Source organism: Anguilla rostrata, chromosome 6 (assembly GCF_018555375.3).
Source record: "Anguilla rostrata isolate EN2019 chromosome 6, ASM1855537v3, whole genome shotgun sequence".
Taxonomy (NCBI): Eukaryota; Metazoa; Chordata; class Actinopteri; order Anguilliformes; family Anguillidae; genus Anguilla; species Anguilla rostrata.
The window spans coordinates 26,576,692-26,601,338 of record NC_057938.1 but is presented as its reverse complement, the minus strand read 5'-3'; the positions used below and the strand labels follow the sequence as shown (position 1 = coordinate 26,601,338).

At 43.2% G+C, this 24,647-nt stretch overlaps 1 protein-coding gene across 3 annotated transcripts in view; it reads right to left on the bottom strand.

Annotated features, from left to right (window-relative positions):
• prox1a (prospero homeobox 1a) overlaps positions 1 to 23,949 on the bottom strand; it is a 44,170-nt gene extending 20,221 nt beyond the window's left edge. The window contains exons 1-4 of one of the 3 annotated variants that reach the window (XM_064339257.1): positions 23,728 to 23,949; positions 17,736 to 19,644; positions 12,198 to 12,306; positions 4,637 to 4,831 (exon numbers count right to left, since the gene is read on the bottom strand). In XM_064339257.1, the coding sequence (XP_064195327.1) occupies positions 4,637 to 4,831; positions 12,198 to 12,306; positions 17,736 to 19,576 (2,145 nt within the window). In that variant the 5' untranslated portion in view covers positions 19,577 to 19,644; positions 23,728 to 23,949. Of the gene's footprint in view, positions 1 to 4,636; positions 4,832 to 12,197; positions 12,307 to 17,735; positions 19,645 to 23,493 lie in introns of all 3 variants that reach the window. The other 2 variants (XM_064339259.1, XM_064339258.1) reach the window with 2 other exon arrangements.
• Positions 23,950 to 24,647: the final 698 nt, after the last annotated feature.

The following is a 24,647-nucleotide window of genomic DNA, read 5'->3' as shown; positions in this document are numbered from 1 at the left end:
TTTGCTTCAATGTTATATAGTGTTATTTTGTCAATCAAATAAACACCTACTGTTCAGATAAATAGTTATAATTAGATTTTATTTCATAGTGGCCTAAGACTTTATATATATATATATATATATATATATGCCCAGTCCTGCCAATGAGATAATGGCTGGAGTCTGGGCCATGTGACTGGCCATCAGCCCCCCACAGATCGCTCATTGTGAGGATGGCGGCCGCAGCTGTGCGGTACCCTGGGATGCGGGACGCGGGACGCGCAAGGCGGGCACGTAGGCCGTCTGTATTGGGGAGCCTCTCATGACTCCCGCCAGACCCCACAAGAGATCGCCTTTATCACCCTCCAAGAGCCCTTGTGCAGCTCAACTCAGAGTCGCGTCTGGATTCAATCATTCGGACATTCACCCTCAACTTTAACTCACACAGAAATGCAGTGGGGCACACAGCTTCATGCACACAGCTTAGCAAGGTTTATAACCAAAATGCTAACCTGTGCTTTTAAAGAAAAAAAGGCTAAAAGCATTTGTTTTTAAATCCACGTTAAGAGGAGACATTCACTGAATATTGGTCTTAGTCGCATAGAAAAGGAGGAAAGGAAGACTACAGGATGTCTGAAACAATATTGCATCAACTAGTGATGGCAGAGAACTAAGATTAATGCTAATGAGAGGGTGGTGTGTACAATAATAAGCCTAGGTGCGCTGCCAATCATTCTTACAGTGATTTTATGACCAAAAGCAGATGGATTTTATCCTTTCATTGGAAGGCAAGCTCAAAAATGTTTTCATGTTAAACATTCATTTCAGATGGAAAACACAAATGGACAGCAGCACTAAAAGGTATGAACGTCAGCGAGGAGCTCTCCCATTAGAGTGAATATATTAAGAAGCATTATGGATTTGATGTTTGTGAGTAAAGTGAGGAGCTCGACTATAGTAAACGACGCGTTCCCTCTACAGCCCAGTTCAGATGAAAACGGCAGCAGACGAGAAAAAAAAGAACAATGTTTCTAATTAAAGAGTATGCAGTGCACATCAAAACAAAGTTAACAAATGAATAACCGTTTCCATAACAATGAGTTATGAGCGGGCGGGTCTGTCTCGTCTTTACCTCCGGACCCAAGATTTGACATGTGGAAATCTCAGCGACCACAGCGGCCATCAGCAGACATTCTAAAAACCCGGTGGTTCACACTGAACAAAATGTTTTGATCTGAAGCGGCCTTAAGTCCCGGAAAGTGATCTCCCCCACAGCGGCGAGGGGCTCCCTGGGCTCATGCAGATAGCCCCCTTTCTGCTGAGTGAAGAGCAGAAAGAATGGAGGTAGAAAGACAAAGCTAAGGGGAGATGAATGTCAGGCGATAGGCAGTGGCACTGAAAGCGCATATTTTGAACTTTTGCATCTCAGAAGCACAATTAATTATGAGGGCCTTTGGGGTAGGTCAGACCGAGGAGGATATAGGTACCGTAGATGAGAGAGAGAAATATAGAGAGAGATATAGACAGAGACAGAGAGAGAGAGAGAGAGAGAGAGAGCAAGAAAGCAAGACAGTAAGAGGTGGGGAGGGGGACAATCTAAAAAGGTGGCCATAGAGAATGACGTTCTCTGCATTTGTCAACGATTCTGCCTTTTTTAGCCAGCATAGCAAAGAAAAGACACCTAAGGAATATCCCTTATGCCTCTCCCACAGGCTCCCTGTATTATCTGTTTCATCTGTCTCCCGCTTAATCAAACAGAGGATATATTTCCCTTTTCACAGAGAACACTGCATTCTATAATGTCAAAATATACTGTTAAGTTATTTAAGCAAAACAGAAGTGGATAATGAGTAGGATTTGTCAACGAACCAAACCAAAGAGAGGAGAGAGAAAGAGGGGTGGAAAAAGAACAGACGAGGAAAGACCAAAACAAAGCAAGGGAGACCTCTCTTCTGCGTGAAAAGAGGAGGCCGATAAGGTCAGACACTCGATCCCCCCCCCCCCAAGATGAGCGTAAGCAAGCTCCCCAAGGAGCCCCTCTGTGTTTCTGCAGCTCGACCAAAGCTGCTGCTCTCTCTCACAAAGCAGCGGCCGCCAGGATCCTCGCAATCTCCTTTAAACGTTCTTTACCGCAGCGGCGAGGAGAAGGGGAGGAGCCGCGGCGAGGCCAGGGGAGGATGGAGGGATGGGGGTGGGGAGGACACTGCTTTCCATGGGCAGGAAGGCTTGACAGAAGAGCCTTGAAGTATTTTCTGAGGGAAATATGAAACCATCCCCTGAGCTGTCATAAAAATGTCTTTTTATCCCCCTCTCTACGCCCCCCGCCCCCTCTTTTTTCATGAATGCCTGGTGAACTCTGATACACTAGGTGACACGGCTTTGCCTCTGTCAAAAAGGAGGCGATTGGGTTTCCAGGTTTTTAGACCCGCCGGTCTCAATACGGAGCAAATATATTTCAACATGCATATATAAAGTAACTTATTTTCTCTACATTTTTGTTAGTCTTCATTTAACCTTTATTTCAATAGCGAGTCCCTCTTTTGCAAGGGCGCCCTAATGTATCAGCAGCGAAAGAGCTGAGAAACAGTGGTGTGGCAAATCATGAAAGCAAGAGCGCAGCATGTCTCTCAGTTAAATCGCGATGCTCCCCTTCCTCCTGTGTGCTACCGCAACACCTGCCCCAGTCAGCCAGGAAGCACCGATGCATCCATGCACGCACGCACACGCTGCACATATACCACGCGCACACATGCACACACGTGCACACTCTCACACACACACGCACACACACACATGCTCGCGCACACGCAGCCACCTGTGCCAGTTACTGCAAGTGAAAAATGCAGCCTGTGCATAGTTCTAAGTAAAATCTTCCCAAGCGATGCTTCTTTGGCGACGTAGTTCCCCTCTAACAACAGAGCACAGTTCACTTCCCAGTCATTAGTGTCCGCAATGCAAGCTTTCCCCTTTTGTCCCTGTGTTCACATTTCACTTCGGAATGGTTAATGGCTACCGAGTTGGAACGGCTGGTAATTACGAACTATCTTACGAAAGTGTGTGTGTGGGGTGGTGGATGGGGGGGGCAATGGGGGTGAGGGAGGGGGGCCGCAGAGCATGAAAGGAAGCACAGAGAGGGCGAGAGACGCAACTGCGGCAAAGGTAATTAATGAAGTTCCTTTAATTACAGATTGTGCTCATTCCGCCATAGGGAATGCGACAATTATGCCATTAAAAGTTTGTAATGGGCAGGGGGGGAGTGGGGGGGGGGGCAGAGGGGAAGAAACAAATTTGAAGAGGATGAAAGATGCAAGGCAGCAGAAGGAAAAGGAAGAAAAAAAACAACAGACATCTCAAAGGAGGAGAGAGCATTTTGCTGGTGCACAGTGACAGACCAGATTAACATCAAAAGATCAGCAAAACAGAGGACATATTCATTCTAGAGACACGACCAAGGTGGAAGGAACTTTGATGATGCTAAATTTGGCAAAAGCGCAAGTTGCTGAATCGGCTTGCGGTTCCAGTTTCCTGCCTCTGTGCAGGCGCTGTTTGACAGGTGGAAAAGGGAGAATTCACTGAAAATCCAAGTAAGTGGCCCTTTGGGGGGGAGGGGGGCCATATCTCCATTCCCCTGCTCCAAACGCCGCGGAGCTGAGAAATGTCTAGTCACAGCAGACAAGCCGCACACCAGAGGGGGAAGGGGGAAAAAAACCACTCCATCCAAGCCAAGTGGGTTTGTCTAGATAGATTTGCATTGCCTGGCAAATTTTCCTTGCGCCGGAGCGCTAATCACCTCTCGCATCTACCTGCCCAGACACCTGCAGAGAACGTCACCCTTGATATGCAAAATCCTCCCCCCTCCCTGCCCGACACGACTCCTCAGCCAACAACAGTCTTATTCATGGCTTCTTTCTTCTCCGAGCTTGCAAATTCGACATTTATGTATGTAAATGGGATTGATCCCCTGAAGTTTCCCGGTAGCATGTGCCTTTGTAGGCCCAATGACGCACACACCCCCAACCCTGCCATAAACCTTACCCTGACTTATTCAAATCAGCTGTAGGGAGGGGTTTTTTTTTTTGCGACGAAAACTAGAAGATGTTTTGCTAATGTTTAACCACGGGTGTCCCAATGGACACGTACTGTTGCCTATATAGTACTATAATGTGAGTAATGCACATTCTATTCGACAAGGTCAGCCTAAAGTGGTGCCTGCTTTTACTCTACCAAGTGAAGAATGTGTAACCTTGATATTCTGAATTCCTCTCCTCAGAAGTGCCTTGCAAGCATGGTGGACAGAGGCAGAACACCTCAGTATTCTTTCAAACAACCTGCCAACCTCGATATGGTGCAGCGTATATCATGCATATTTTGCTGATTCCTACAGTAACTAAATTGTGACACAGCAAAGTATGGCTTCTAAGTATAGCCCATAACAAGATGTAAAAGTGTGAGACACGTTGGCTTGTGCGTGTGCTACACCCGACGGCGAGATGTACCACGCTGCTTACAAGCTTAGCTCTTCGCTTAAAAATGAATCTTTCCTAAAATGTAGTCTATTACAAAATCCAAAATATCTCCAAAATAAATTGTCACCCTCCTCTGGTCACCCCCCCCCACCCCACCCCTCTTTGGGTGCTGGTGTTGGGTGAAGTCGTACCTCAAAGTCGTTGGCCTTGTTGTAATGCATGTTGAGGGCGCGGTACAGCTCACAGTCCCGGCTGACGCACATTTCCTCCGCCCCGGTCACGCCGTCGTTGATGGCCTGACGAGCGAACTTCTCCATCTGGATGTAGTAGAACTCACGGAAGTTGCTGAACCACTTGATCAGCTGGGACGTGATGCACCTGTTGAACTGGAGGAGAGGACAGAGGAGTCTTCAGTGGTGAAGTGGTAGTAATGATGGCCCACTGACACTGCGGCCCTCCATGACCAGGGCTGAGGAGCTCCATTGAACTGCAGTGGGGTCACGGCAACCCAAAATGTCTTGCTATACAAACCAATCATGCATTACTGGACCAAAATGGCTGACACTGGACACCATTTCTCACACAGAAAATTTTAAACACTACGGAAAAACATCAGTCTATTAGCGCCAGTATAAGCCCCTCCACTGGTCACCACCCCCAACCTAAAATGCATATTCAAAATTAAAGCAATTTCTTATGATATTCCCCTCTCAATCCAACAATTATGAAATTGTTAATTCATTTTCATATCTGATTTCCCTGCTATGAAAACATTATTTGCTCAGTGCATACATATACATACAAACACATATAAATGCAGGTTCCTGTCCTATGATTCATTGTTATTCAAATACAGCCTATACAGATATTAATTACTACCCTGCTATACTGTGAACACAGACACACACACACACACACACACACACACACATACAAACACTCAACCTTGCCTGATCCTCAGAGTTTCACCATATTTGAAGGTGCATCCTCACAGATATGAAGCCCTATGTTGTCTGTACAGTGGACCATGGTGTTTCGCACCATCGGTCAGAGATCAGAGGTAGGTTAAACTGTAATTACAATTATGTCTATAGTCTGGCAAGCATTTCAGGGCATATTTCCATGCCGGCAAGCAAGGTTAATTGTGATTTGCCCCAAGCCTTTTCCACATTATGTCCTTTTGAACAAAGTGTTTGAGTGATTAAACTAAAGGAAGATTTTAACCCTTCCAGAGGCAGATACGACTGCAATCTGTAATGTTGCAGGCTTATGCTACTTCAAAGAAGAAACCAAGTTTGTGCTTGTATGAAGGCAAGGCAAAGTAGAGCCTTGCATGCAATCATGCAAATTGTTGTTGCTAACCAAACTATCTGAACAAGCTCGGATGCAGCTGTTTGGTAGTGTGTCTATCTAAAGCACTCGTTTTACAGCCCAGGGACTCACCCTACGGTCTAGAACAGAACCGTGACCATGCCAGTGCTAGCTATGACCACAGGAGCTCCGCAGGACGTTGTATGATTGGATATAACATTAGCCTTAAGAGGGAGGGTTTCAGTCAGCCCCGCCTCACGGTGCAAGAGTGCCCCCTCTGGTCAATCAGGTGCACACAGCTCTTTTGCATTGGCTGCGTATGTTTTGTGGTCCACAGCTCAGCTAATGATAAAAGTGGCAGTTGTCTACATGCCTTGTGGAGACATGTGCTAGTCTGTGCTCTTATGTGACGTCGTTGTGATGATGAGACGAGCTTGCAGTTGAGAAAAACGTGTAATTTCTATATTTGAATTGGGGGTAAAATTGGGAGTAAAGTGAAAAATAATACTAACCAGTATAATTACACCAGACCAAAGCATACCTAATTTCTGTATTGCTGAATTTCATGTGTATAAGTGCAACTTTCTCTGACCACTGCAGTTAGTGGTGGCATTGTATGTCCTCTGCAACCTGGTCAAATGACCTGAGTGATGACTGTGCGTGCTGTGGCCATAGTGTGTGCATGAGGGAGGGAGGGAGGGAGGGAGAGAGAGAGAGCGAGAGAGAGAGCGAGATGGGGGGAGTAGGAGAGGATTGGCTCCATTCATGAGGACAGCTGAGTTGCAATTATCTAAGTTAGGACCGATAAATCCCAAAGGCTTTATGATCAGGGCTCTGACACACTACCTCCTGCCTTTCATCATTACGACTATTCATCAATTCATCAACACCCACCATACATCCTAACCGCGCACACACACACACGCACACACACCTGAAAAAAAAAAACAATTATTTACAAATTATTTTAAAATCTTGCATTTATACAATCATCGTCATAACACCAACCAGCAGCTCAGACGCTAACAAAAAGTCAGTAGAGGAGCTATGGAGGGGGAAGTACGTGTGGGGGGTAATTATGGTATAGAGTTGTTTCTCTGTTAGCAAATTCCGGATAATTAAGCGAATGTAAATTCATGGCGGGAAGCCTAAGTATCGAGGCAACAAAAGCTAGGAGAGCTGCCCCTTTTCCCCACCAAAAAGGCCATCCCCGCTCTGTAATTGACGACGACATTGCGCGTCGCACGGCTTCTTACAGATAATTGACCAGAAAATGATTAAGTCATCATCAGACGGGCTCCTGCCTGGAAGAGTTCAAACATGTACTTAACCTATCCCAGAATTATACATTCCCTCCGCAGGCCCTCTCTGTCTGCTTTCAGCCTTGCGGGGGGAAACCCCATTTGAACAAAAAGAGAAAAAAGAAAAGAAGAAAAAAGAAATAACCGAAGAACTCCAGCTATCTGATCTCCTGGTTGCTGATTTCAATAGAGCTTAAACCTATTAGGATCTGCTGAACTCTGAGTTCTCTCCCTTTATCTTGGCAGCAAAATAAACTGTCCGAATTTCCAGACACTGAGATAAGGAACCCAGGCCCCCATGACGGCTTACTGTTCCTTTTAATTCTTTTAGAATAAGAAACAAAACATTACAAAATGATAGGAGGCTGTTCACTAGGGAGTGAAAATTGCTTTGACATGGAGATTAGGCCCCAGCATTGTTACAAGACATTGTCTCATATGAACAAGCCCAGGAGAAGGGGGGGGGGGGTTTCTGGAATTGCCCATGGATGACATAATGGAGACTACAAAAAAAGTAAGTGCGCATGACATTGTTTGGCAGGAGGGTATAAAGGCAGATTTAAAGGGTATTGTTGTGGAATAGAAATGCCAGAGATGCGATGGACAAAAGAGCAACGTTGCTGGAACGTGACAACTCAGCAAGTAAGGATCATGTCATCTGCTTGTCAAACAAACATCCCCCCCACATACACACACGCACGCACACACACGCACACACGCACACACACACAGAAATAGAAATACAGAAATACAGACGCAGACACACACACAATTGCAGCCCAACACATGTAAACACCCACAGGGTAACGGAGATGATAACTGTTCCACTGACATATCGGACACATCGTTCTTGACAGTCGATGTGATGGCTACATTTGTTTGAAGGCTGTACTCCTGAGAGAATTTACCTCAAATGGATAGTTTTCATTATTCATCCTTTTCACCCTCAAATACAACATTGACATTTTGTCATTTCACTAGTGTACATTCGATCATTTGCGATTCAAAATCAAATTCAATTCAAGTCAAATATACTTATATACAAAATGCATTTTATAATGCAACGTGAGACACGTTAAAATGCATTTTGTAAAAAATACACAATGAGTGAATATCTAAAGAAAGATTCCCTTGTACATGGGCCTGAATGCAGCAACAAATTTAAATAAATTGAAATATTTCTACATTATAATTGGCAAATATACAAGTTTGAATGCATTTTTTTAACATGTAAAAACACCATTGCCTGAATGGAACTGCATTAAAATACAATGTACAAAAGTGTGGTATAAACCACAGATTGCAGAATTGTATACTGATTTAAAATAATCAAAACACTTAATCAGAACCTTTTCCCAATCATTCATGTTTCTATTTAGACATTTCTCATTCATCAATGAGAAAAACAAAGAATAAAAGACGCACGTAACGGGAGAAAAAATAAAATAAAATAGAGAAACACCCAATCAGTGACATCTGTGTTGGGCTAATGTCTTTTTACCAGGGAACCAATTGCTACAATAAAAAGCCCATGTTGTCTCTGCACAAGAGCCATGGACTTTGATTAATGCTTCCCACGGGCCATCTCCGCTTCAATATTTGCTAAGGAAAATTCCTAAATATTCAATGAGCACGGTCAAAAGATTCATAAAAACAAATCAATTTGACACCTTAATCTGCTCCGGCAGCAGTTGACTCAGAAGCCGCGGAAGACCGTTTCACACACTCGCTCTCGCTGGCCTGTGAAAGCCTGCTCCTCCATCCACTCTTAACAAGACTGAGACTGTGGCTCACGCTTCGCGTGTTGCCACAGACTACCAAATTAGGCATGGTAAGCTCATGCTGCAAAAATTAAAAAAAGGCGAAAAGTATACATTTCTAACAGTTAACTGAATCATGAAATGACACACTTCATCCTTCCCCGCAGCCCCTTGACTAATAACAAAAATAATGTGATAATTTATTGACTAATACTAGCCTTCATGTTTTCGACCAAAACGTAAGCAGGGCCCAACAATCTGAATAGGTAACTGCAGGAGGAGGAGGCAGTTCATTTTCTGGTTGGTATCCAGGGTGCAGATGTATATAAGTACATAAATGGGCCCTATGCTATCACGTGCGGACACCCCTCTCTTCCCCAATCCCCCTCCCCAACCCCAGATCATCGACAGCTGCAGTGGCCTCCTGGGTAGAAATGAACACCGTGACCTGGATGACAGAGTCTCTACCGTCCCTGCTGTGACCCCTTACATAACCTCCTCCTCCTGCACCTTGCTTCACCCCACTCCACTCTCCATCGCTCTGACCGCACACCATAATCAACCCAAAAATCACGGTGGCTACGAGTTTGCCATTCACAAACAAAACCTATTACAAAATTATTTTGCTGCCCAATAACCACAGTGACATTATGGCCTTTGCTTTTGTGACAAAGTTCAGGGTTCGAAGTGGCCAGTGGACAATTTCTGAATGGGGGGGGGAGTCCGTGGAAATGATTCGGGACCCCCTGTTTGTTCTGGTCTGCAATCCCAACAAAAAAAAGGAATACAGACACAGATTACTTCACACCACTGGGTTCTTAAAATAACAACAGAAAAAAAAAACCTACAGACCCTACGCTTTTATGTAACCAAAGAAATCAATGGACTGTTCTGGCTTCCTGTTGCAATTATGAGGGGAAGGCTGAACGTTAATCTCCTCGTGACTACTGGCTGACTCCACACAAACCGCGCTTGAAAGCACGCCTTTGTCGCCGGAACTCAAACCCGGCTCGACTCGGCGTTTGCCACCTCTCGCACTGCTCTGCCCATCAGCAGAAAAAACATCTGACCGAACTGAATGCGCCCTCTTCACAAGTGTCGGCAGAATAGGCAAGTCCCCTTTTGCTGATGGTTCTGCCGACAGACGCAGGCCGCGGCAGAGGGATCACATTGTAAAAATAGAATGACAATTTAACTACCATGATCCCTTGGTTTCTGACACAAAGCTAAGCTTTTGAGCCTCTTGGAGCCCACAAGTCAAGATAACAATACCACAATGTCTGCGAGGCTCTATAATTCAACCTGGCTAAGTGCATCTGTTCTGAGCCTTTCTGTGGAGAAGAGACTTAAGTTTTGATGAAGAACTTCTCAATAACATCAGACAAATAGGAGCCTGCAGCAAAGCAGCATTGACTTCATGCAAATGAGACTCTACACTGATAATTTAATTTGCAAAGTTGTGTCTATGAATTCTTTCATCGACTGCCTCATGTAAGACAAATAAACACGATATTAATCTTCAATAAATCATTGGTGGCTTTATGTTATTTTATAATTCTGCTATAACATGGTAGTCAGGTCAAAAGGCAGGCCATTTTACAATACCAATTAGTGACTGTTTCAATGAAGCCATTCAGTGCCCAAATCAGCCCATTTCCCACACTAATTATTTATTATCTATTCTGATCCAGTTAGTGGTGCGTTGCACACATACGTCTTAAAACAGTCACTCCCATGGCTATTCATGAGCTATTCAATTCTAATTAGTTAGCAATTTGCACTTAATTCCCATACATGCAAACCAGATAATCCAACAATCACATGCCATCTATTATTTTTTTATGCAAGGGTGGCCTGGAAAAAAATAATCCCAACAACCTGACCTTGTTTCAGAATATGGTAATGTGAAACTAACAGACACCCTCAAAAGCCCATTCAGACTATATGAATAAGTGTCCAAAACACAGACAGATTTTCATGCAAAAAAGAAATTTGATATTTTTAGCTTTATGCAAACATTATGAACATGTTGTTTGTCTGAAAAATATTGAACACAGGCCTGAAAAAGGACAACTACATTTTCCATTTCTCAGAAGGCTATGTTGAAGAATGATAACAAATGAGCAATTAAATGAAGATTCTTTCCCCTCCCGATTAATAAAGAAAATGCTCATTTTCACACCATACATGTCTCTGGGGGCACTAGAATTTATTTGGCTTTATTGCTGAGCATTCTCTCACAAATATTGTTCTTCTGGTCCGGTGCATCTAGTTGAGACATTCAGGGTCTGAAGCTCACCATTTCCTGATAAATTAGGAAAAATGCCATCTTTGCTAAATAAACCCAGTTTACACTGGAGTGCTTCAAATGTTAGTTTAGTGCAAGTGTTGCGTCCCCCCCTCTCTGTCGGCATAGGTACGATTAACGAGCCAGTGCCGCGCGGCCATGGCCGAGGTGGTCCCCTGCAACAGGAGTGCCTTCGCGGGGACGTGGTCTCCGTGGAGACGGCCAGGGGGCAGCTGGGAGGGGAGAACCCTTATCTCCTCATTTGAATAATGTGCCCTGAATCTGTCACGTTATTTTGGCCCCCTTATGCTCACTGTAGGCAGCATCAACAACAAATTAAGTTGTAAATAAGAGACAATCAGCGCTATTGTTTGGTTTGTTTTTTTGTGTGTGTTGCATTTCGTTTGCGCCACATTCCCACCCCCAATGCCCAACCCCCCCCCCCCCCCAGCCGCCCCCCACCACCACCACCTCCTTTTTGCCCTTCTCCAACTCAACCTTCACAAAAAAACCTGAAGCAGCAGCAGCAGTTTAACAAGCAGAAAAGATCAGAACTGTGAGAAAGGGATCCTGAGAGACTACGAGAAAACGAAACTCAAGAGGAAGTCTTTAGTTTGACATGCCAAGCATATGTAATCCAGCCTTTAAAGACCCTCACTTAGTGTTCACTTAATATGTCAGGCTCAATACTGTCTTTGGGTCTGCTTTCAAATATTTAATCCAGAAAATTTGCCATTAACTTTCAAATACCTTGTTAGATATCTTAAATGATAATTGCTTAATGTACCGGTACATTTTTCAGACACAAGCCCTGGGTGGCATTGAATGAACAGGATATCTTTCCATGTATTCTCTTCCTTTGTATAAATACATGAAAATGGTCAGTAATAAATAGATTACCTTTCGATTTTACCCTTTTTTTCTCTTACATAAAAGGACATGTTAAGAGGCTAAATTAATCTTCCTTGTTTGTGCTTTACTGATAAACAATAAAAAAATATGGGAAATATAGGAAAATGAACTTGCATTGAACCATTCAGAACACAATTACAGTAAAGACATAATGCAAACGTCAAAGCATCAACGGGCTCACCTTCACATCAGAGAAGAACATTTTCAGCATGTTGGAACTGGGGTATCTTGCGTAGAAGAACATCAGCTTAGCCTTCTTTAAATGATTGGGTGAAAGTCCTTCCTGAATTTGGAAATACTACGGTCAAGGAAAAATGTGAGTTAACATTGAGCGTACACATCAGTAAGCGTGAGAGGCCCCATCACGTATGACATGAGAGAACATAAACATGTACTGCAAAACCGATGGACAATTTATGGTTGAAATTAGCAACACCCCCCTACCGCCACCCCCACCAAAGTGAAATGAAATGGAAACATAACACACACACACACACACACAACAGACATTTGCACATCTTGAGAGCAGTTAAACATGGCAATGGGGAAACGTTGGGTCTGCTTTTAGACAAATCAAGCTGCAAACAACATCTCATATGATTTTTCTCCTAGTTTTCTCCCTACAATCAAAAATGGGGATTGGGGAATGACTGGGGAACAATCAATACACACAGGATTGCTGATCGATAAATGACTACTTACCCTAATAAAGGGTCTATTTATCAGGAAGAGGCACTGCCCTCTTGATTTGTAAACAGAAGCTGCTGAGGGCTGTCCCAGGAGATTGGTGGGGGGTGGGTGGGGGGGGGGGGGCGCGGCGTAACCAGAGCAATCCAGCCATTCCCATTATCTGCCCCTACTTCCTGGCACAGCCACACTCTGCCAGTTAGGATGGCTTTGGCCACATCTGTGCCGAACGCTGCCCATGCCATTTCCTCGGCAAATTAACGGCTTTAGAATTTATCTGGGATGAAGATGCATGTAGGGAGAAAATCAATGCGGGACCCACGCAAGGTCAAGCATCAGGCGAACACCGACAGAAGCAACCAGGCTCCAGGTGACGGCAAGAAAAGCCTGAACCACATATCACAGTATCTGTGATCACATTCACGCTACGAACTGCTCGTTCCATAAAACACCTTTTTAAATGATGACTGAATAAGAAAATGCTTGCCGCTTTGCTTGAATTAAGCCTATAAAATAAAACAAAATGCGAAGGTGTCAGAGGAAAAGTGCATAAGTAAAAGACATTTTTGAGTGGTCATTTTTTCTAAAACGACACTTTCAGAATCAGCTTTTGTTAAGAACCTCCTTTCATTTGAGCATTAGGGACTGGAACACATACCGCAAATTTTCAAATAAAGAAACATCAATGTACATAAATTTTGAGAAATAGTACCAGGGTCAAATCTATCCCTGTATACTTGACATTTACTGATAATGGCTTAATCCACATTAAAACTAATTCCGTAATTAAAATGAAAAAGGAATTGACACTAATAGGTCCTGTCCCCCCATTCTGTATTCATCCATTTATTTTCACTGGATTAGGGATTTTAATAGAGAAATTTTCATTAGTAAATAGTACTAATATTAATGTCACTCTTTCACAGCTGTGTCCCCAAGCCGAGGAGCAACGCATCTTTGTTCCCAAATTCAGAGGCAACTTTGCTGAATGTACTCTTTGTGTTTCTGACGCTTAGCGACCGCGCAGAGGATGACTTCTGATTGACGTGCTCCTTGACGTGCCAGGAGAGGGGACTTGTAAGAACCCGGTGTGACCTCCATTAGTGTGATAGAGAGGACTAAAAGAGCATTACCCACCCCGCTGCCATCTGTCATAACGCATATGCGGCATAACAGCACTGAGAGAATGGGAGACAAGCTGTCCTCTTTTGGTTGAGCAGGACTTTTAAAGGAGTCAAATTCATTTAATTCACAATTAGACAACAAAAAAATAAATACGTATAAAAAATGTTTTATATCGTATAAATGTTCTGCACATGTTTTTCCACACGGCAAAAGAGCAGGTTGCATATAAGGGAATGCTAAACGTCCTAGTGAGCGTCTTAATAAAATTAATTATGTTGAGATGCTCTTTTCAAATTACAGTGCTGATTTGTAAACATTTCATATTGGTGATCTCAATTAAGGGGTAAATCTGTTTAAAAGCTTAGCGGCAGCCAGTGTCCTCTTTCCATAGAAATTCAAGGCGATTCTATTAACAGTCCTGCGTCCTTTTCTCCTTCTGTATAAGCAGTTTATCTTTATTTTCTATAAAATAAAACTCGACTCGATAAAACAGCATTCCCACATTTCCTTCTGCAAATACAAACGCCTTATAAGATTTTCATGAATTGTGAATTTATTTGTATTTAAAATATTCACAGTCCAGAAAATATAATTTTATCAACTGCTCTGTCTGAAACTGTCCCCTGCTACTGTAATGCATACACTTCAATATATACAGTATGATTTTTGGCGAAATCATGAGAAAACAGATGTAGTTCAGAGGGTAAATTTTACTTCTCACCCTGCAACATGGCCCTTCTTCCAGAAGAGAATGGTTTACAGGATACATACATTCATAGAGTCTCACGGAAAAACAGATTAGACATAAACACAGCTACAACTAAAAAAGCCCCAGCTACATTCAAAGTGTTTTCATAAAACAAACATGTTCAGAATAACTATCAAGCTGTGTCTAGGGGACAGGGCTTGAAGCTGAAGAGTGCCGAGAGTAGGGAGGTGTTTAGAAAGAATACTGTGGTGGATGCTGTAGTCTCTGTTCCTGACAACACCCATCTCCACCCAGATGAACATACAAGAGACAATGACTGCTGAAACCTGAGCCAATTTTGAGGTGTAAGGAAGGAAAGAAAAAAAGGAAAAGATAGATGATAAATACATAAATTAATGACCGACATCTGCTCAGGAGCAGAAAAGATTAGAGGAACAGAACACAGCAGCTGAACCTGAAACAGTGCTCAAACAAACAGGGAATCTGGGCTTTGATCAACCACACAGACCAAGATGGGCAAAAACAAGCAGTATGTTGAACGATACCCTACAATTTATGCATGCGCTTTTTGAAGCAAAAAGGTCACTGTAAGAGCAATAACATGTAAAAGCACATAAAACATTTTGAACTTCTGAAAGCTATGGTGAACATGGACATTGTAGAGAAAAAACATCCCCGCTCTAGCAACTCAAAAGTAGCGACAATGAAAACTCTTGCTGAGACTACAAAGCTATGCTACCCTATGGTAAAAACTTGAAATGGCTGCTTCTGCATGTCGTTACCGAACAAAGGGCCCTCAGGCCCTCCCTATTGCCCCAGCTCTCCAGTGAAGGTCAGGGAGTTTCTTTTGTGCGTCTGTGAACCAGCCCCTGCCTATAATCTATGGAAAATGCAAAGCGCCTTCACCTGCCCCCATGTCTTAATGCAGCACAACAGTGCACAGACTTTCTGTATGCAAATGCTCCGGGGTACTGAACAAGGCTATTTTTCTTGAGATGCAAAGAGACCGCGTGACAAGGAAGATCATTCTGGCCCTGTGAAACACAATTGGCTGTCTGTTTCTTCAGGCATTTGAATAAAACTTAATATTTGATTAAACAGCTTCATTTGCAAATATCGAGATGTTGTTGTTGCTGGGCTGAAGTGTAATCTCACGGTGCAGGTGGCCCTCCTGGGGACATTGGAAGAAAACCTTGGAAGGTTAACTCTTTCAGTGCTGGAGTCCAAAGCCAAATCTCCCAATGGGAATGAGAACCTGTATCAGGCAACTGTGCTGACCGACCCACTAATATCAAGCTATTACCTTTCTAACTTTTGTATAGACTGAAATGTGAAATTAAATTATATTTGCCATGATAGACTTTTAAAAATCACTTTGTGCACAGAAAGCATTTTAAAACATAAATGAAACGGATCTAACTCACACTGGTGTATTTTCATTAAAGTCCCTTTCCCTCTCAAAACAAATTATTAAGTAATTACAATGACATAAATATCTGTGGGCAGTTATACCTGCTGCAATCATGGCAATCTAAACATTTCCATGGAAACACCAATTTAATGTCATTACGGTATTACATTTTTAACTGCATCTAGCAGTAATGATTGTGCAAGTGCGATTTCATTTTATGAAATAGTAGTTTTATATAAATTACTTCCAATTACCATTTTGTTAAAATTGTAATTCCCATAAAATTACAGGGTTGTTAAATGGATAGCACATATGAAGATGGTGTTGATATTATTATCCCTAGCATTAGCCTTTTAACTAGTTACTATATACATGCTCAGTTACACCTATGTGCAAATCTAACTACAAGCGGAAATTAGCTAATTGTAAAATGATATTCATAACAATTTTTATTACTGGCATAATGAATATTTGACAATGTAGCACTGCCGAGGGCTGTCTGCACATCTGGTATGAAGATCTAATGTTGTTTTTTTTAAATTTTCTTTTCACATCTCAAACAGGAGCTCAGAGAAACAAGTTGGGGACTGCGGGTGGATCTGGGAACTATTCACTCAAAGGTCAAGAAACAACGAGAGAGTGGAATGAAAGACAAACAGCTACCCGCAAACACCTGTTAAGACGAGCTTCAAAGAAAAGAGAAAAAAATTATTTGGCTGCCAAGCAACAGTGAATAGTGCCTCAGGCTGTCAACAAATCTTTGTATATAAAAAATAAGAATAGAGACAGCAATTATTCTTTTTACAGTGTGATATGATAAGAAAACTCAGGCAGAAAGTGGGTCTTTATTACCTTCTATGGCCTATTGTAAATGCACAATGCTGGGGGTGTGGTGTATGTGCTTTTGTTTTTAAATAAAAGACCTTAAATGAACCTTGAGCGGTTTTCTCAGTCGTTTTGAACATTTATATAAATGACGACAACAGGGCACAAAACTCTGAGGCTCCTCCAGAGTGTGCCACTTTGCACTATCCCCAGTAGATCTTAACATTAGACTGGCGATGACGAATCTCTGTCAAACTAAAGATCCGCTCATAAAGGAAAGGTTTTTTGCCCCCTCCGTTAGGTACAAATTCAAGTTTCTCTAAGACCTCTCCGTTAAGCCACCTGCCATTTTCACTTCCGCGCTTTGAAACACAATTTCCTTTGAGCATTTATGTACAAAATGATGATGTGCTGGGGATGAAAGGGAGTTTAATCATGAAGAGCTCTGACGGAGAGAAACAGAAGAGCAGAGCACAGAAAGGGATAGAGGACTGAAATTAGGGGCAGGGACATTCAGATGAGTTCCCCACAGCTTATAGTTAAAAGGCTCCAAAAGGGAGAGCTCCGTTCCTTGTCAGACTGCCATAAGACCAGGGGGTTAATACTTGAGTCAAATGCAGACTCATATGAAGAATCTCCCCACAACACAACATCTAACTGCCTTGAGTAATTCATAAGTGTTCAGAGTTACAATTACAAACAGCAACTGAATCTTGTGCTTTAATTCCCCTGCAGGGATGTCTTGAACATTCTGACAATGACATGTAACCTTGTCGGTCACACCATCTTTAGCCCAGAAATATGAACATGAAGGAGAAAGGGAGCGGTGGGGGGGGAATAGATCAACAACAAGAAAAAAAATCAGTACAGCAAAAACAGGAAGGCAGGGGGGAGGGGGGGTGGTGGTGGTTTGGGGAGGTGACAGCAACAACATTCAACAAGATTTTTTTTGAAAGGATATTGTACTTCCTGAATACGGTGAGATCTCGGACATGTCCTGAAGGTCCCCGCACTCTGATTTGATTAAGGATAAGGACAGCCCCTCAGCGGTGCTGCCAGGATGCGAGGGGGGGGAGCAGGAGCGATGGTGGTTCAGGTGATTGGACGACATCTTGGTCCGTAGGCTGGTGGTCTCCCGGGACAGGTCCAGAGACTCAGGGGAGGACCTGTCTTTGCCCGAGTAGGCGCCCGAGGGGGTGCCTAATGGACTCTGAAAGGGGTAGCCCATGAGGGGGATAGGGAAGGGGTGTCGAAAAGAGGGAGGGCTGAAGCCAACCGTGGCGGACAGCGGAGAGGGGTGCAGGGAGGGGTGGTGGTGGTGGTGGCTCCCGTGGTTGGGCATGGATGTGGACTGGTGATCTGAGGAGTTCTTTCTGACCACCAGGGGCAGAGCTTCCGTCTGGTCGTTGGTGCTGGGCATCGGCATGCCACTGAAGGTGTCCAGCGGGCTGGGAATAATGACGTCACCGAAGCACTGCAGCCGCTGGTTGGTGGTGTGGAAATTTGGGTTGTCCCCACCGTTGACGGCAAAGCGGTCCTGGGGCAACTGAAGGGGTGGGAAGACCTGAGGGGCCGGGCGCGGCGGGGGCTTGGCGAACACCTTGACCACGGTGTCCACCACCTGCGACATGGCCGTGTTCAGCTCCTGCTTCAGGGTCTCGGCCAGCTGCTTGCCCTCCGCATGCATGGAGGGGGGCGGGCCCTGGCCCTTGCCGCGGGGGCCCTCGCGTTTGGGCTTGTCCCCCTCCCTCTCTGCCATGAGCGCCTGCTCGTGGAGCAGGGCTCGCGCTCGGTCCAGGAACCGCCCGGGGTCCAGGTCAGACATCTCGTTGTCGGAGCGGTCGCGGTCACGGTCGCGGTCGCGGTCGCGGTCACGGTCGCGGTCACGGTCGCGGTCGGCGGCTGACGGGTCCTGCCTGCGGCGGCGGTCGGCCCCGTCCGAGCGGAGGCTGTCTTCTGACAGGTCGGCGTCCTCGTCGTTCTCTGAGTCAGTGCTGTCGTAGACCTGGTAGAACTTCTCCTGCAGCTGCCGCAGCTGTTTCTGCATGTCCTCCAACTGCAGCTTCAGCTGCCTCCTCTCTTCGTGCTTCTGCTCCTTGCGGGCCGTGACCACCAGCTGCTGGAAGCTCTGCTGCTGCTGCTGGGGCAGCCTCTGCTTTCGCTTGTTCTCCCGGTAGTAGCTCTCGCGCGGGCTGGGCGGTAGCTGCTGCGACGGCCCGTCACGGTCCCCCTCCGGCCCTCCGGTGCCCCGCGCGGCCACGCTGGGAGAGTGACTCATGCCGCGGATGATGTTCTCCACCCGGGCCCGCTTGGCCCGCAGGTGCTCGTCACTGAGTCTCTCCGAGTCGAACTGGCTCACGGAGGGTCTGCCGAAGGGCGAGAGGGACTCGCGCGGGCTCTCACGCGACGAGTTGCTGCAGGCGTCCTCCTGGTGGATCTCTGAGCCCGCGCTGGAGAGCCCGCTGCCCGGGAAGCCGGCCTCGCTGCCGCCATTTTTGGCCACGTTGCTTTTCAGCAGCTGGGAGATGATGGTGGCTCCGGGGAAGGGGATCATGGTGTCCTCGTAAGAGTTGGCCCTCTTCAGCAGCTTGCGTAGCACGTTGGACTTCTCCCCATCCGCGTGCTGCACCACCGAACACTCCACTTCCTGTTCGGGCCCATGGGGATTCATGGCACTAAATATGCTGGCTTTCGCTCTGGTGAAATCCAAGGACGCTGTCCCTAAGGTCCTTTTCACTCCAATGTCAACTCTTCTTCTCTTGGTTTGTCTGCTTAAGAGGGCTGTGCTCTCATGGTCAGGCATCACTGGTCTGTTACAGTGCCATCTTCAAAAGCCTGTCAGCCTGGGCACAGCTCAAGAACCCTGGGACCCTGGCCAACAGAACAAAAGGACTAGATCAATCATTTTCTTTACATTTCTCCCAAGTTTCCTGATCTCAATCCCAAATAAAATACAATGCAGTGGGTCCAACTGGGATTTAGTGCATGTTGCCATTACTGTAATCTGTGATATCTTCTCATTAATACCTTCAAAACCTAAAACTGTACAATATTTCTGTTCTTTGGGACATGTGGATAAAGAAAAAAGTGGCACCACTCGACCACATAACCATGCTATTGTATTAATGCCTAAAATTATGTTTTGCTTTGCCATAAGGAATATAGTAGATTATCCCACATGGTCTTAGCATACAATTCAGATCTGATAAATTCAGAGCTGAACTGCTGGATGGCAGCAAGATGAGTCGATGTAAAAATGTACTTTATTGGGCCTCAGAATTGGAGCCCGACTGAAAATGACCTAGCAGCATACAGCTGGTCAGTTCCGTCGACAACTGCAAAGCCCATCACCTTCCCAAGCTCCTGCTTTCAAATGAAGCAGCGCACCGCACTCGCAAAACAAAACGCTATGTACAATTATGATAATCATTAAGTCCTGTCCCGATTCCCATGTTAGCTGGCTTTTTAACAGCTGCAGACAATTCCCACTTAAGCGGGATAAAACATTACAGTCACATGAATATTAATTTCGGAAAAAAACAGAAACTGTAAAATGCCTCTTCTAATCCAAAATAATAACAATGAACACAAAATCTCATCTCATTATCATGCAAAAAAATAAAATAAAAAATGACACACACATATTTACAATTTTTTTTATCACAAAGTATTTCACATATTTTGCCAAATTATTTCCCATTAATGATTTTCAGTGAAATATAAGGAGACCACTCCCAAAATAATGTTGTCTTCCTATGGTTTTGTCAGATGTGTAACTCAACCATCAAGGTTTATAGTTGCTAATTGTTTCAGTAATATTTGAGAAACTCAACAGTCCCTGGGAAAAAAGTATTGTATCATAGCTACATTAATTAACATTTTATAAGTAATCATATTCATAGCAAGTATCTCCAATTGTTACCAATAAAAATGACAATACTGGCTACATTTTTCATTTGAATTTATATCCATGCCTTGCACAGCTCATCTCCACAGTAACAGGTCAGCATGCCAAAAGCAGCCTGTCAACTTTCTGGACCTGTTCCCATCTCTTTCGGCTCACCTTTATAAAAATCTATCCACTCTGCACGATGACATCTGTGACTTGGTTTACAGAACCAGCAATGCTGAAACCAATTAAATACACGTTCACGTATTCAGTACACAAAGATTTCTCCACGGTGAAAAAACTAAAACTTCACGCATTCAACTTTGCTAAACAGAGGAGTTATTATTGATATTAAGTCCAAAACACGTTAATTGTTTTGTTTTTAACCTCTACAGCATCGCCTCTTTTTTCAATGGCGCTAAATGAAATAATAGCAGCATTTGGCAATTAACTGGGTAGACCTATTTTTTTATTCTACATTCACAGTAAATACAGAGAACCCGGTGGGATTCCAATAAATACGGGACTAAATATAAAAGAAAATGTAATCCAAAACTAACTGTGTATAAGATTCCAACTAAAAACATACTTTAATTGGAACTGCCCGCAGACATAGCATATTTCAGGACGGACCATGCTCTACCCCACAATAAAAAACAGGATAGGCTACGGTTTAGATTGTGTATGAAATGTCAATGTATCGTCTCCTTAATTTCCGGCTGTGTTGTTTGAGATACATTTTGCAGGTTCATCATGAAAGTAAGTCAAACACACAAGGCACTTTCCACACTGTAATATAATGTTAATGTTTATCAGAACCCTAAAAATGTAAACCTAGTATTTACAGGTGCACATGTATTCAGTAAAGTGCCAAATTTAATCTGGTAGGAAAATGCACTTAACACTGCTGTGTTCAACACGGTCTCATCATTCAACATCTCAGTTTTTTCTGGGACCAAACTACGCGCTTTAAAACTAAATGAGCACCACGTCAGGGCTTTTAGGCTATTTTTGATAAAAATCAATCATTTCCATTTTGCTGAATCCACTATTTTGTGAACACAAAATATTGTCTCAACCATATAATATACAGGGTATGCTGAATAAAAACATTCTTGACGATTTCGTCTGTTTGTACAAAGTTCTGTGTATCAGTGTGTTCTATCAGAACAATCCCTCAAAAGCATTGAGGCTAAGTTAGTCAAATCCCAGGTGCGAAATGAAGGTCTTTCTTTCAGTTCATGACTGAATGGAGATCGTACTACCCTACTGTGGGACCAAGTATTTTAATTTTCCAAAACGTAGAATGTGAGAAGGTAACTGGACTGTGAGAAGGCCTACAGAACAGAAGACGAATTTACATCAAGCACAGTAAGCGCTCCCATCGTTATAAAATCTCAAAATTCAAAAAAAAAAAAACTAAATCAATTGTAAATGCAGCCAAGGTAAGTTATTTCCGTAAACGCGTGTATGGTTACTCTGACATTGGCTATTTGGCTAATATATTCACGTAGGCCTACCACCTAAATTTACATTTAAATCCCTTTCGGCGTGTTTCATCACTATGGCAGTCAATAAATAGAGGTAGCCTAAGAACAGTCAGTCTTGATTTTGCTTAAAAATAAAATAAAATAAAAACCAGTGACTGTTCCGTAAAAAAAACTTATTAAATTGCCATTACTCAAGCAGTGACATATAGCCTACACTTACCCGTTTATTTATAGGTTAATAACGTACCTTACACTGACCTAAAGTTAAGCTCTCAATAGCTAACAATGAGCGAAGTCGTTACCGCTAGAAATAAAGTCAGTCGCACCTGTCTTTGCAGGCAACGCACCTGTCTACTACGCCCAAGCGCAGTATTTAATTTGAAGGACCTTTCAACAACTGTAAGGAGTTAAAATAAGGAACTGTCCTATAGCCTACGTTATAGTCATTGAGCCCAAGGTCTTTACCGTTTTATACTTATTAAAGTTATAGCAGGAAGAAACACGGTTGAAACGAAAGACACAATTTACCGTTCTAAGTATTAAAACTGAATAAAGATTAGATTTGGTCAAAAAGCACTGGTACTTTAAACCGACGTGTTTTTTTATTTATTTATTTTGCAAATAACCATCAATACACCATAAACGTCACTGATTCAAACATAAAAGTAGGCCATAACTAACGTATATAGTGTTTTGACAAAAGTGTTTTTTTTCTTCTTCACTTCAGTAGGCTAGAAGAGGGAAAAAGGTAGTCTACGTGAACAACGGTGAGTGTATAGGCTACGACACGGCTGCACTGTGTACGGTGTTCTGTCCTCAACATGTCACGGTTCTCAGGCTATATTCTCAGTTCATCATCTTTGAACGTAATCATAAACTTGACAGAGGCAAATGAAGAATCAGGCACCAAATCACTAGTCCGTCTGCTTTTGAGCGCTTAATGAAAATAACTTTTTTTCTTAATAAACTCAAGAAGCCGCGTTAGCCTACTCTCTTGGGAAAGCCAACAAAATAATAGCGAGCCAAGTGAAAATGCAATTCTGCTTAACAGTAATTGGACATACGACATAAATATACATTGATTCCCTTCTGACAGGGAAAACGGAACCATACAACTAGTCTATCGAGCAAAATGTACACCTGGTCGGTGAGACGAGAAAGAAGCACGGCTGTTGAGACAAAGAACATATGCTATACAATAGACTTAAGGTGTACAGAGTTTCAAATATGATGAATGCGTTACGACTGTTATTCCAAGTTAAATGATGCTTCTTTGAAGAGAGACGTAACCTATTCGCGTAAAGTTTCCGAAAGCATAACAAGCATTAGTACCCTACTTACTGTAGAGTTGCAGAACGAGCGCTATCCTCCCGATAAAAAAGGTCTTCGGATTAGTTTCTTATAAATCGTATGCTGCTCTACCGATACAAAAACTTACTTTCTCCTTACTTGACAGAATGATTAAGAAAAATCTACCTCAATCTCTACTTTCTCCGAGATAATTTTTCGGTCTGGCCCCAAGCGCAAGCGATCAAAGAGAAGAAGCGGGAGCTATCTAAGGACAAGGTTACTTACTCCGCAAATGAGAGGAAATTGAGCTTCTTTGCTGGTGAAAGGGAGAATACAGAGGGCTGTTCGTCTGGTGATGAATATTGTAATTTCTCAGGGCAGGCAAGAGTGATGAGCGTGAGAGAGGAAAGAGCTCTTTTGCGCCGCTCTCCTTTGTGGATTGAAATTGTATTTATCTCCGAGGCGAGCTGGGCACAGCTGAGGCTGAGACTCTCACCCACCAACAAGATTCACTTTAAGACACAGTTGAAGGAAACAGGAAGACGGCGCGTCATAATCATCGTGATGTAACATTTGCACCTACCAATAAGAACTGTCCGATGGATTTAGAGGAATACAAAAAACTGAATACTTCACCAAGGGAAAAGGCATGGATGACATTAGAACAAGCAAAAAGACGACTTTCTACCTTCCCAGAAAATCTGCGAGTGACTTGTGCAACGTGTAAGGACGCATAGTTTTCAGTTTTTTTAGAAACATAATTTAACTGTAGGGTTTCGAATAAATGTATAATTTACCATTTTTCAATAAAACATGTAGGCAATTTTGATATTAAATATTCTTAATGGAGCACGAGGATGGGTAATTAAATTTAACGCTTAATTATGTACAATCAAGTGTTAAGTTTCACAGTAGCCTACCACTTTTCTGTTTATTATTATTATTATTATTATTATTATTATTATTATTATTATTATTATTCATTAGAAGTGCGTATTCTCTTAAAATCAATTAGTCTATATTTAATTTGAAGTAAACAGGGACAGCAAGCAATTTAACTTTTGTCATGAACATGAATAATTTCGTGTTTTGATACAATTAAAATACCGAGGCGATGAAATTAATTATCAAAACAAGTAAGAAATACCGATACCTACGGAACGTTTTTGAAATAGAACTGAGTCTCTGGCCTGATGTAGCGTTGC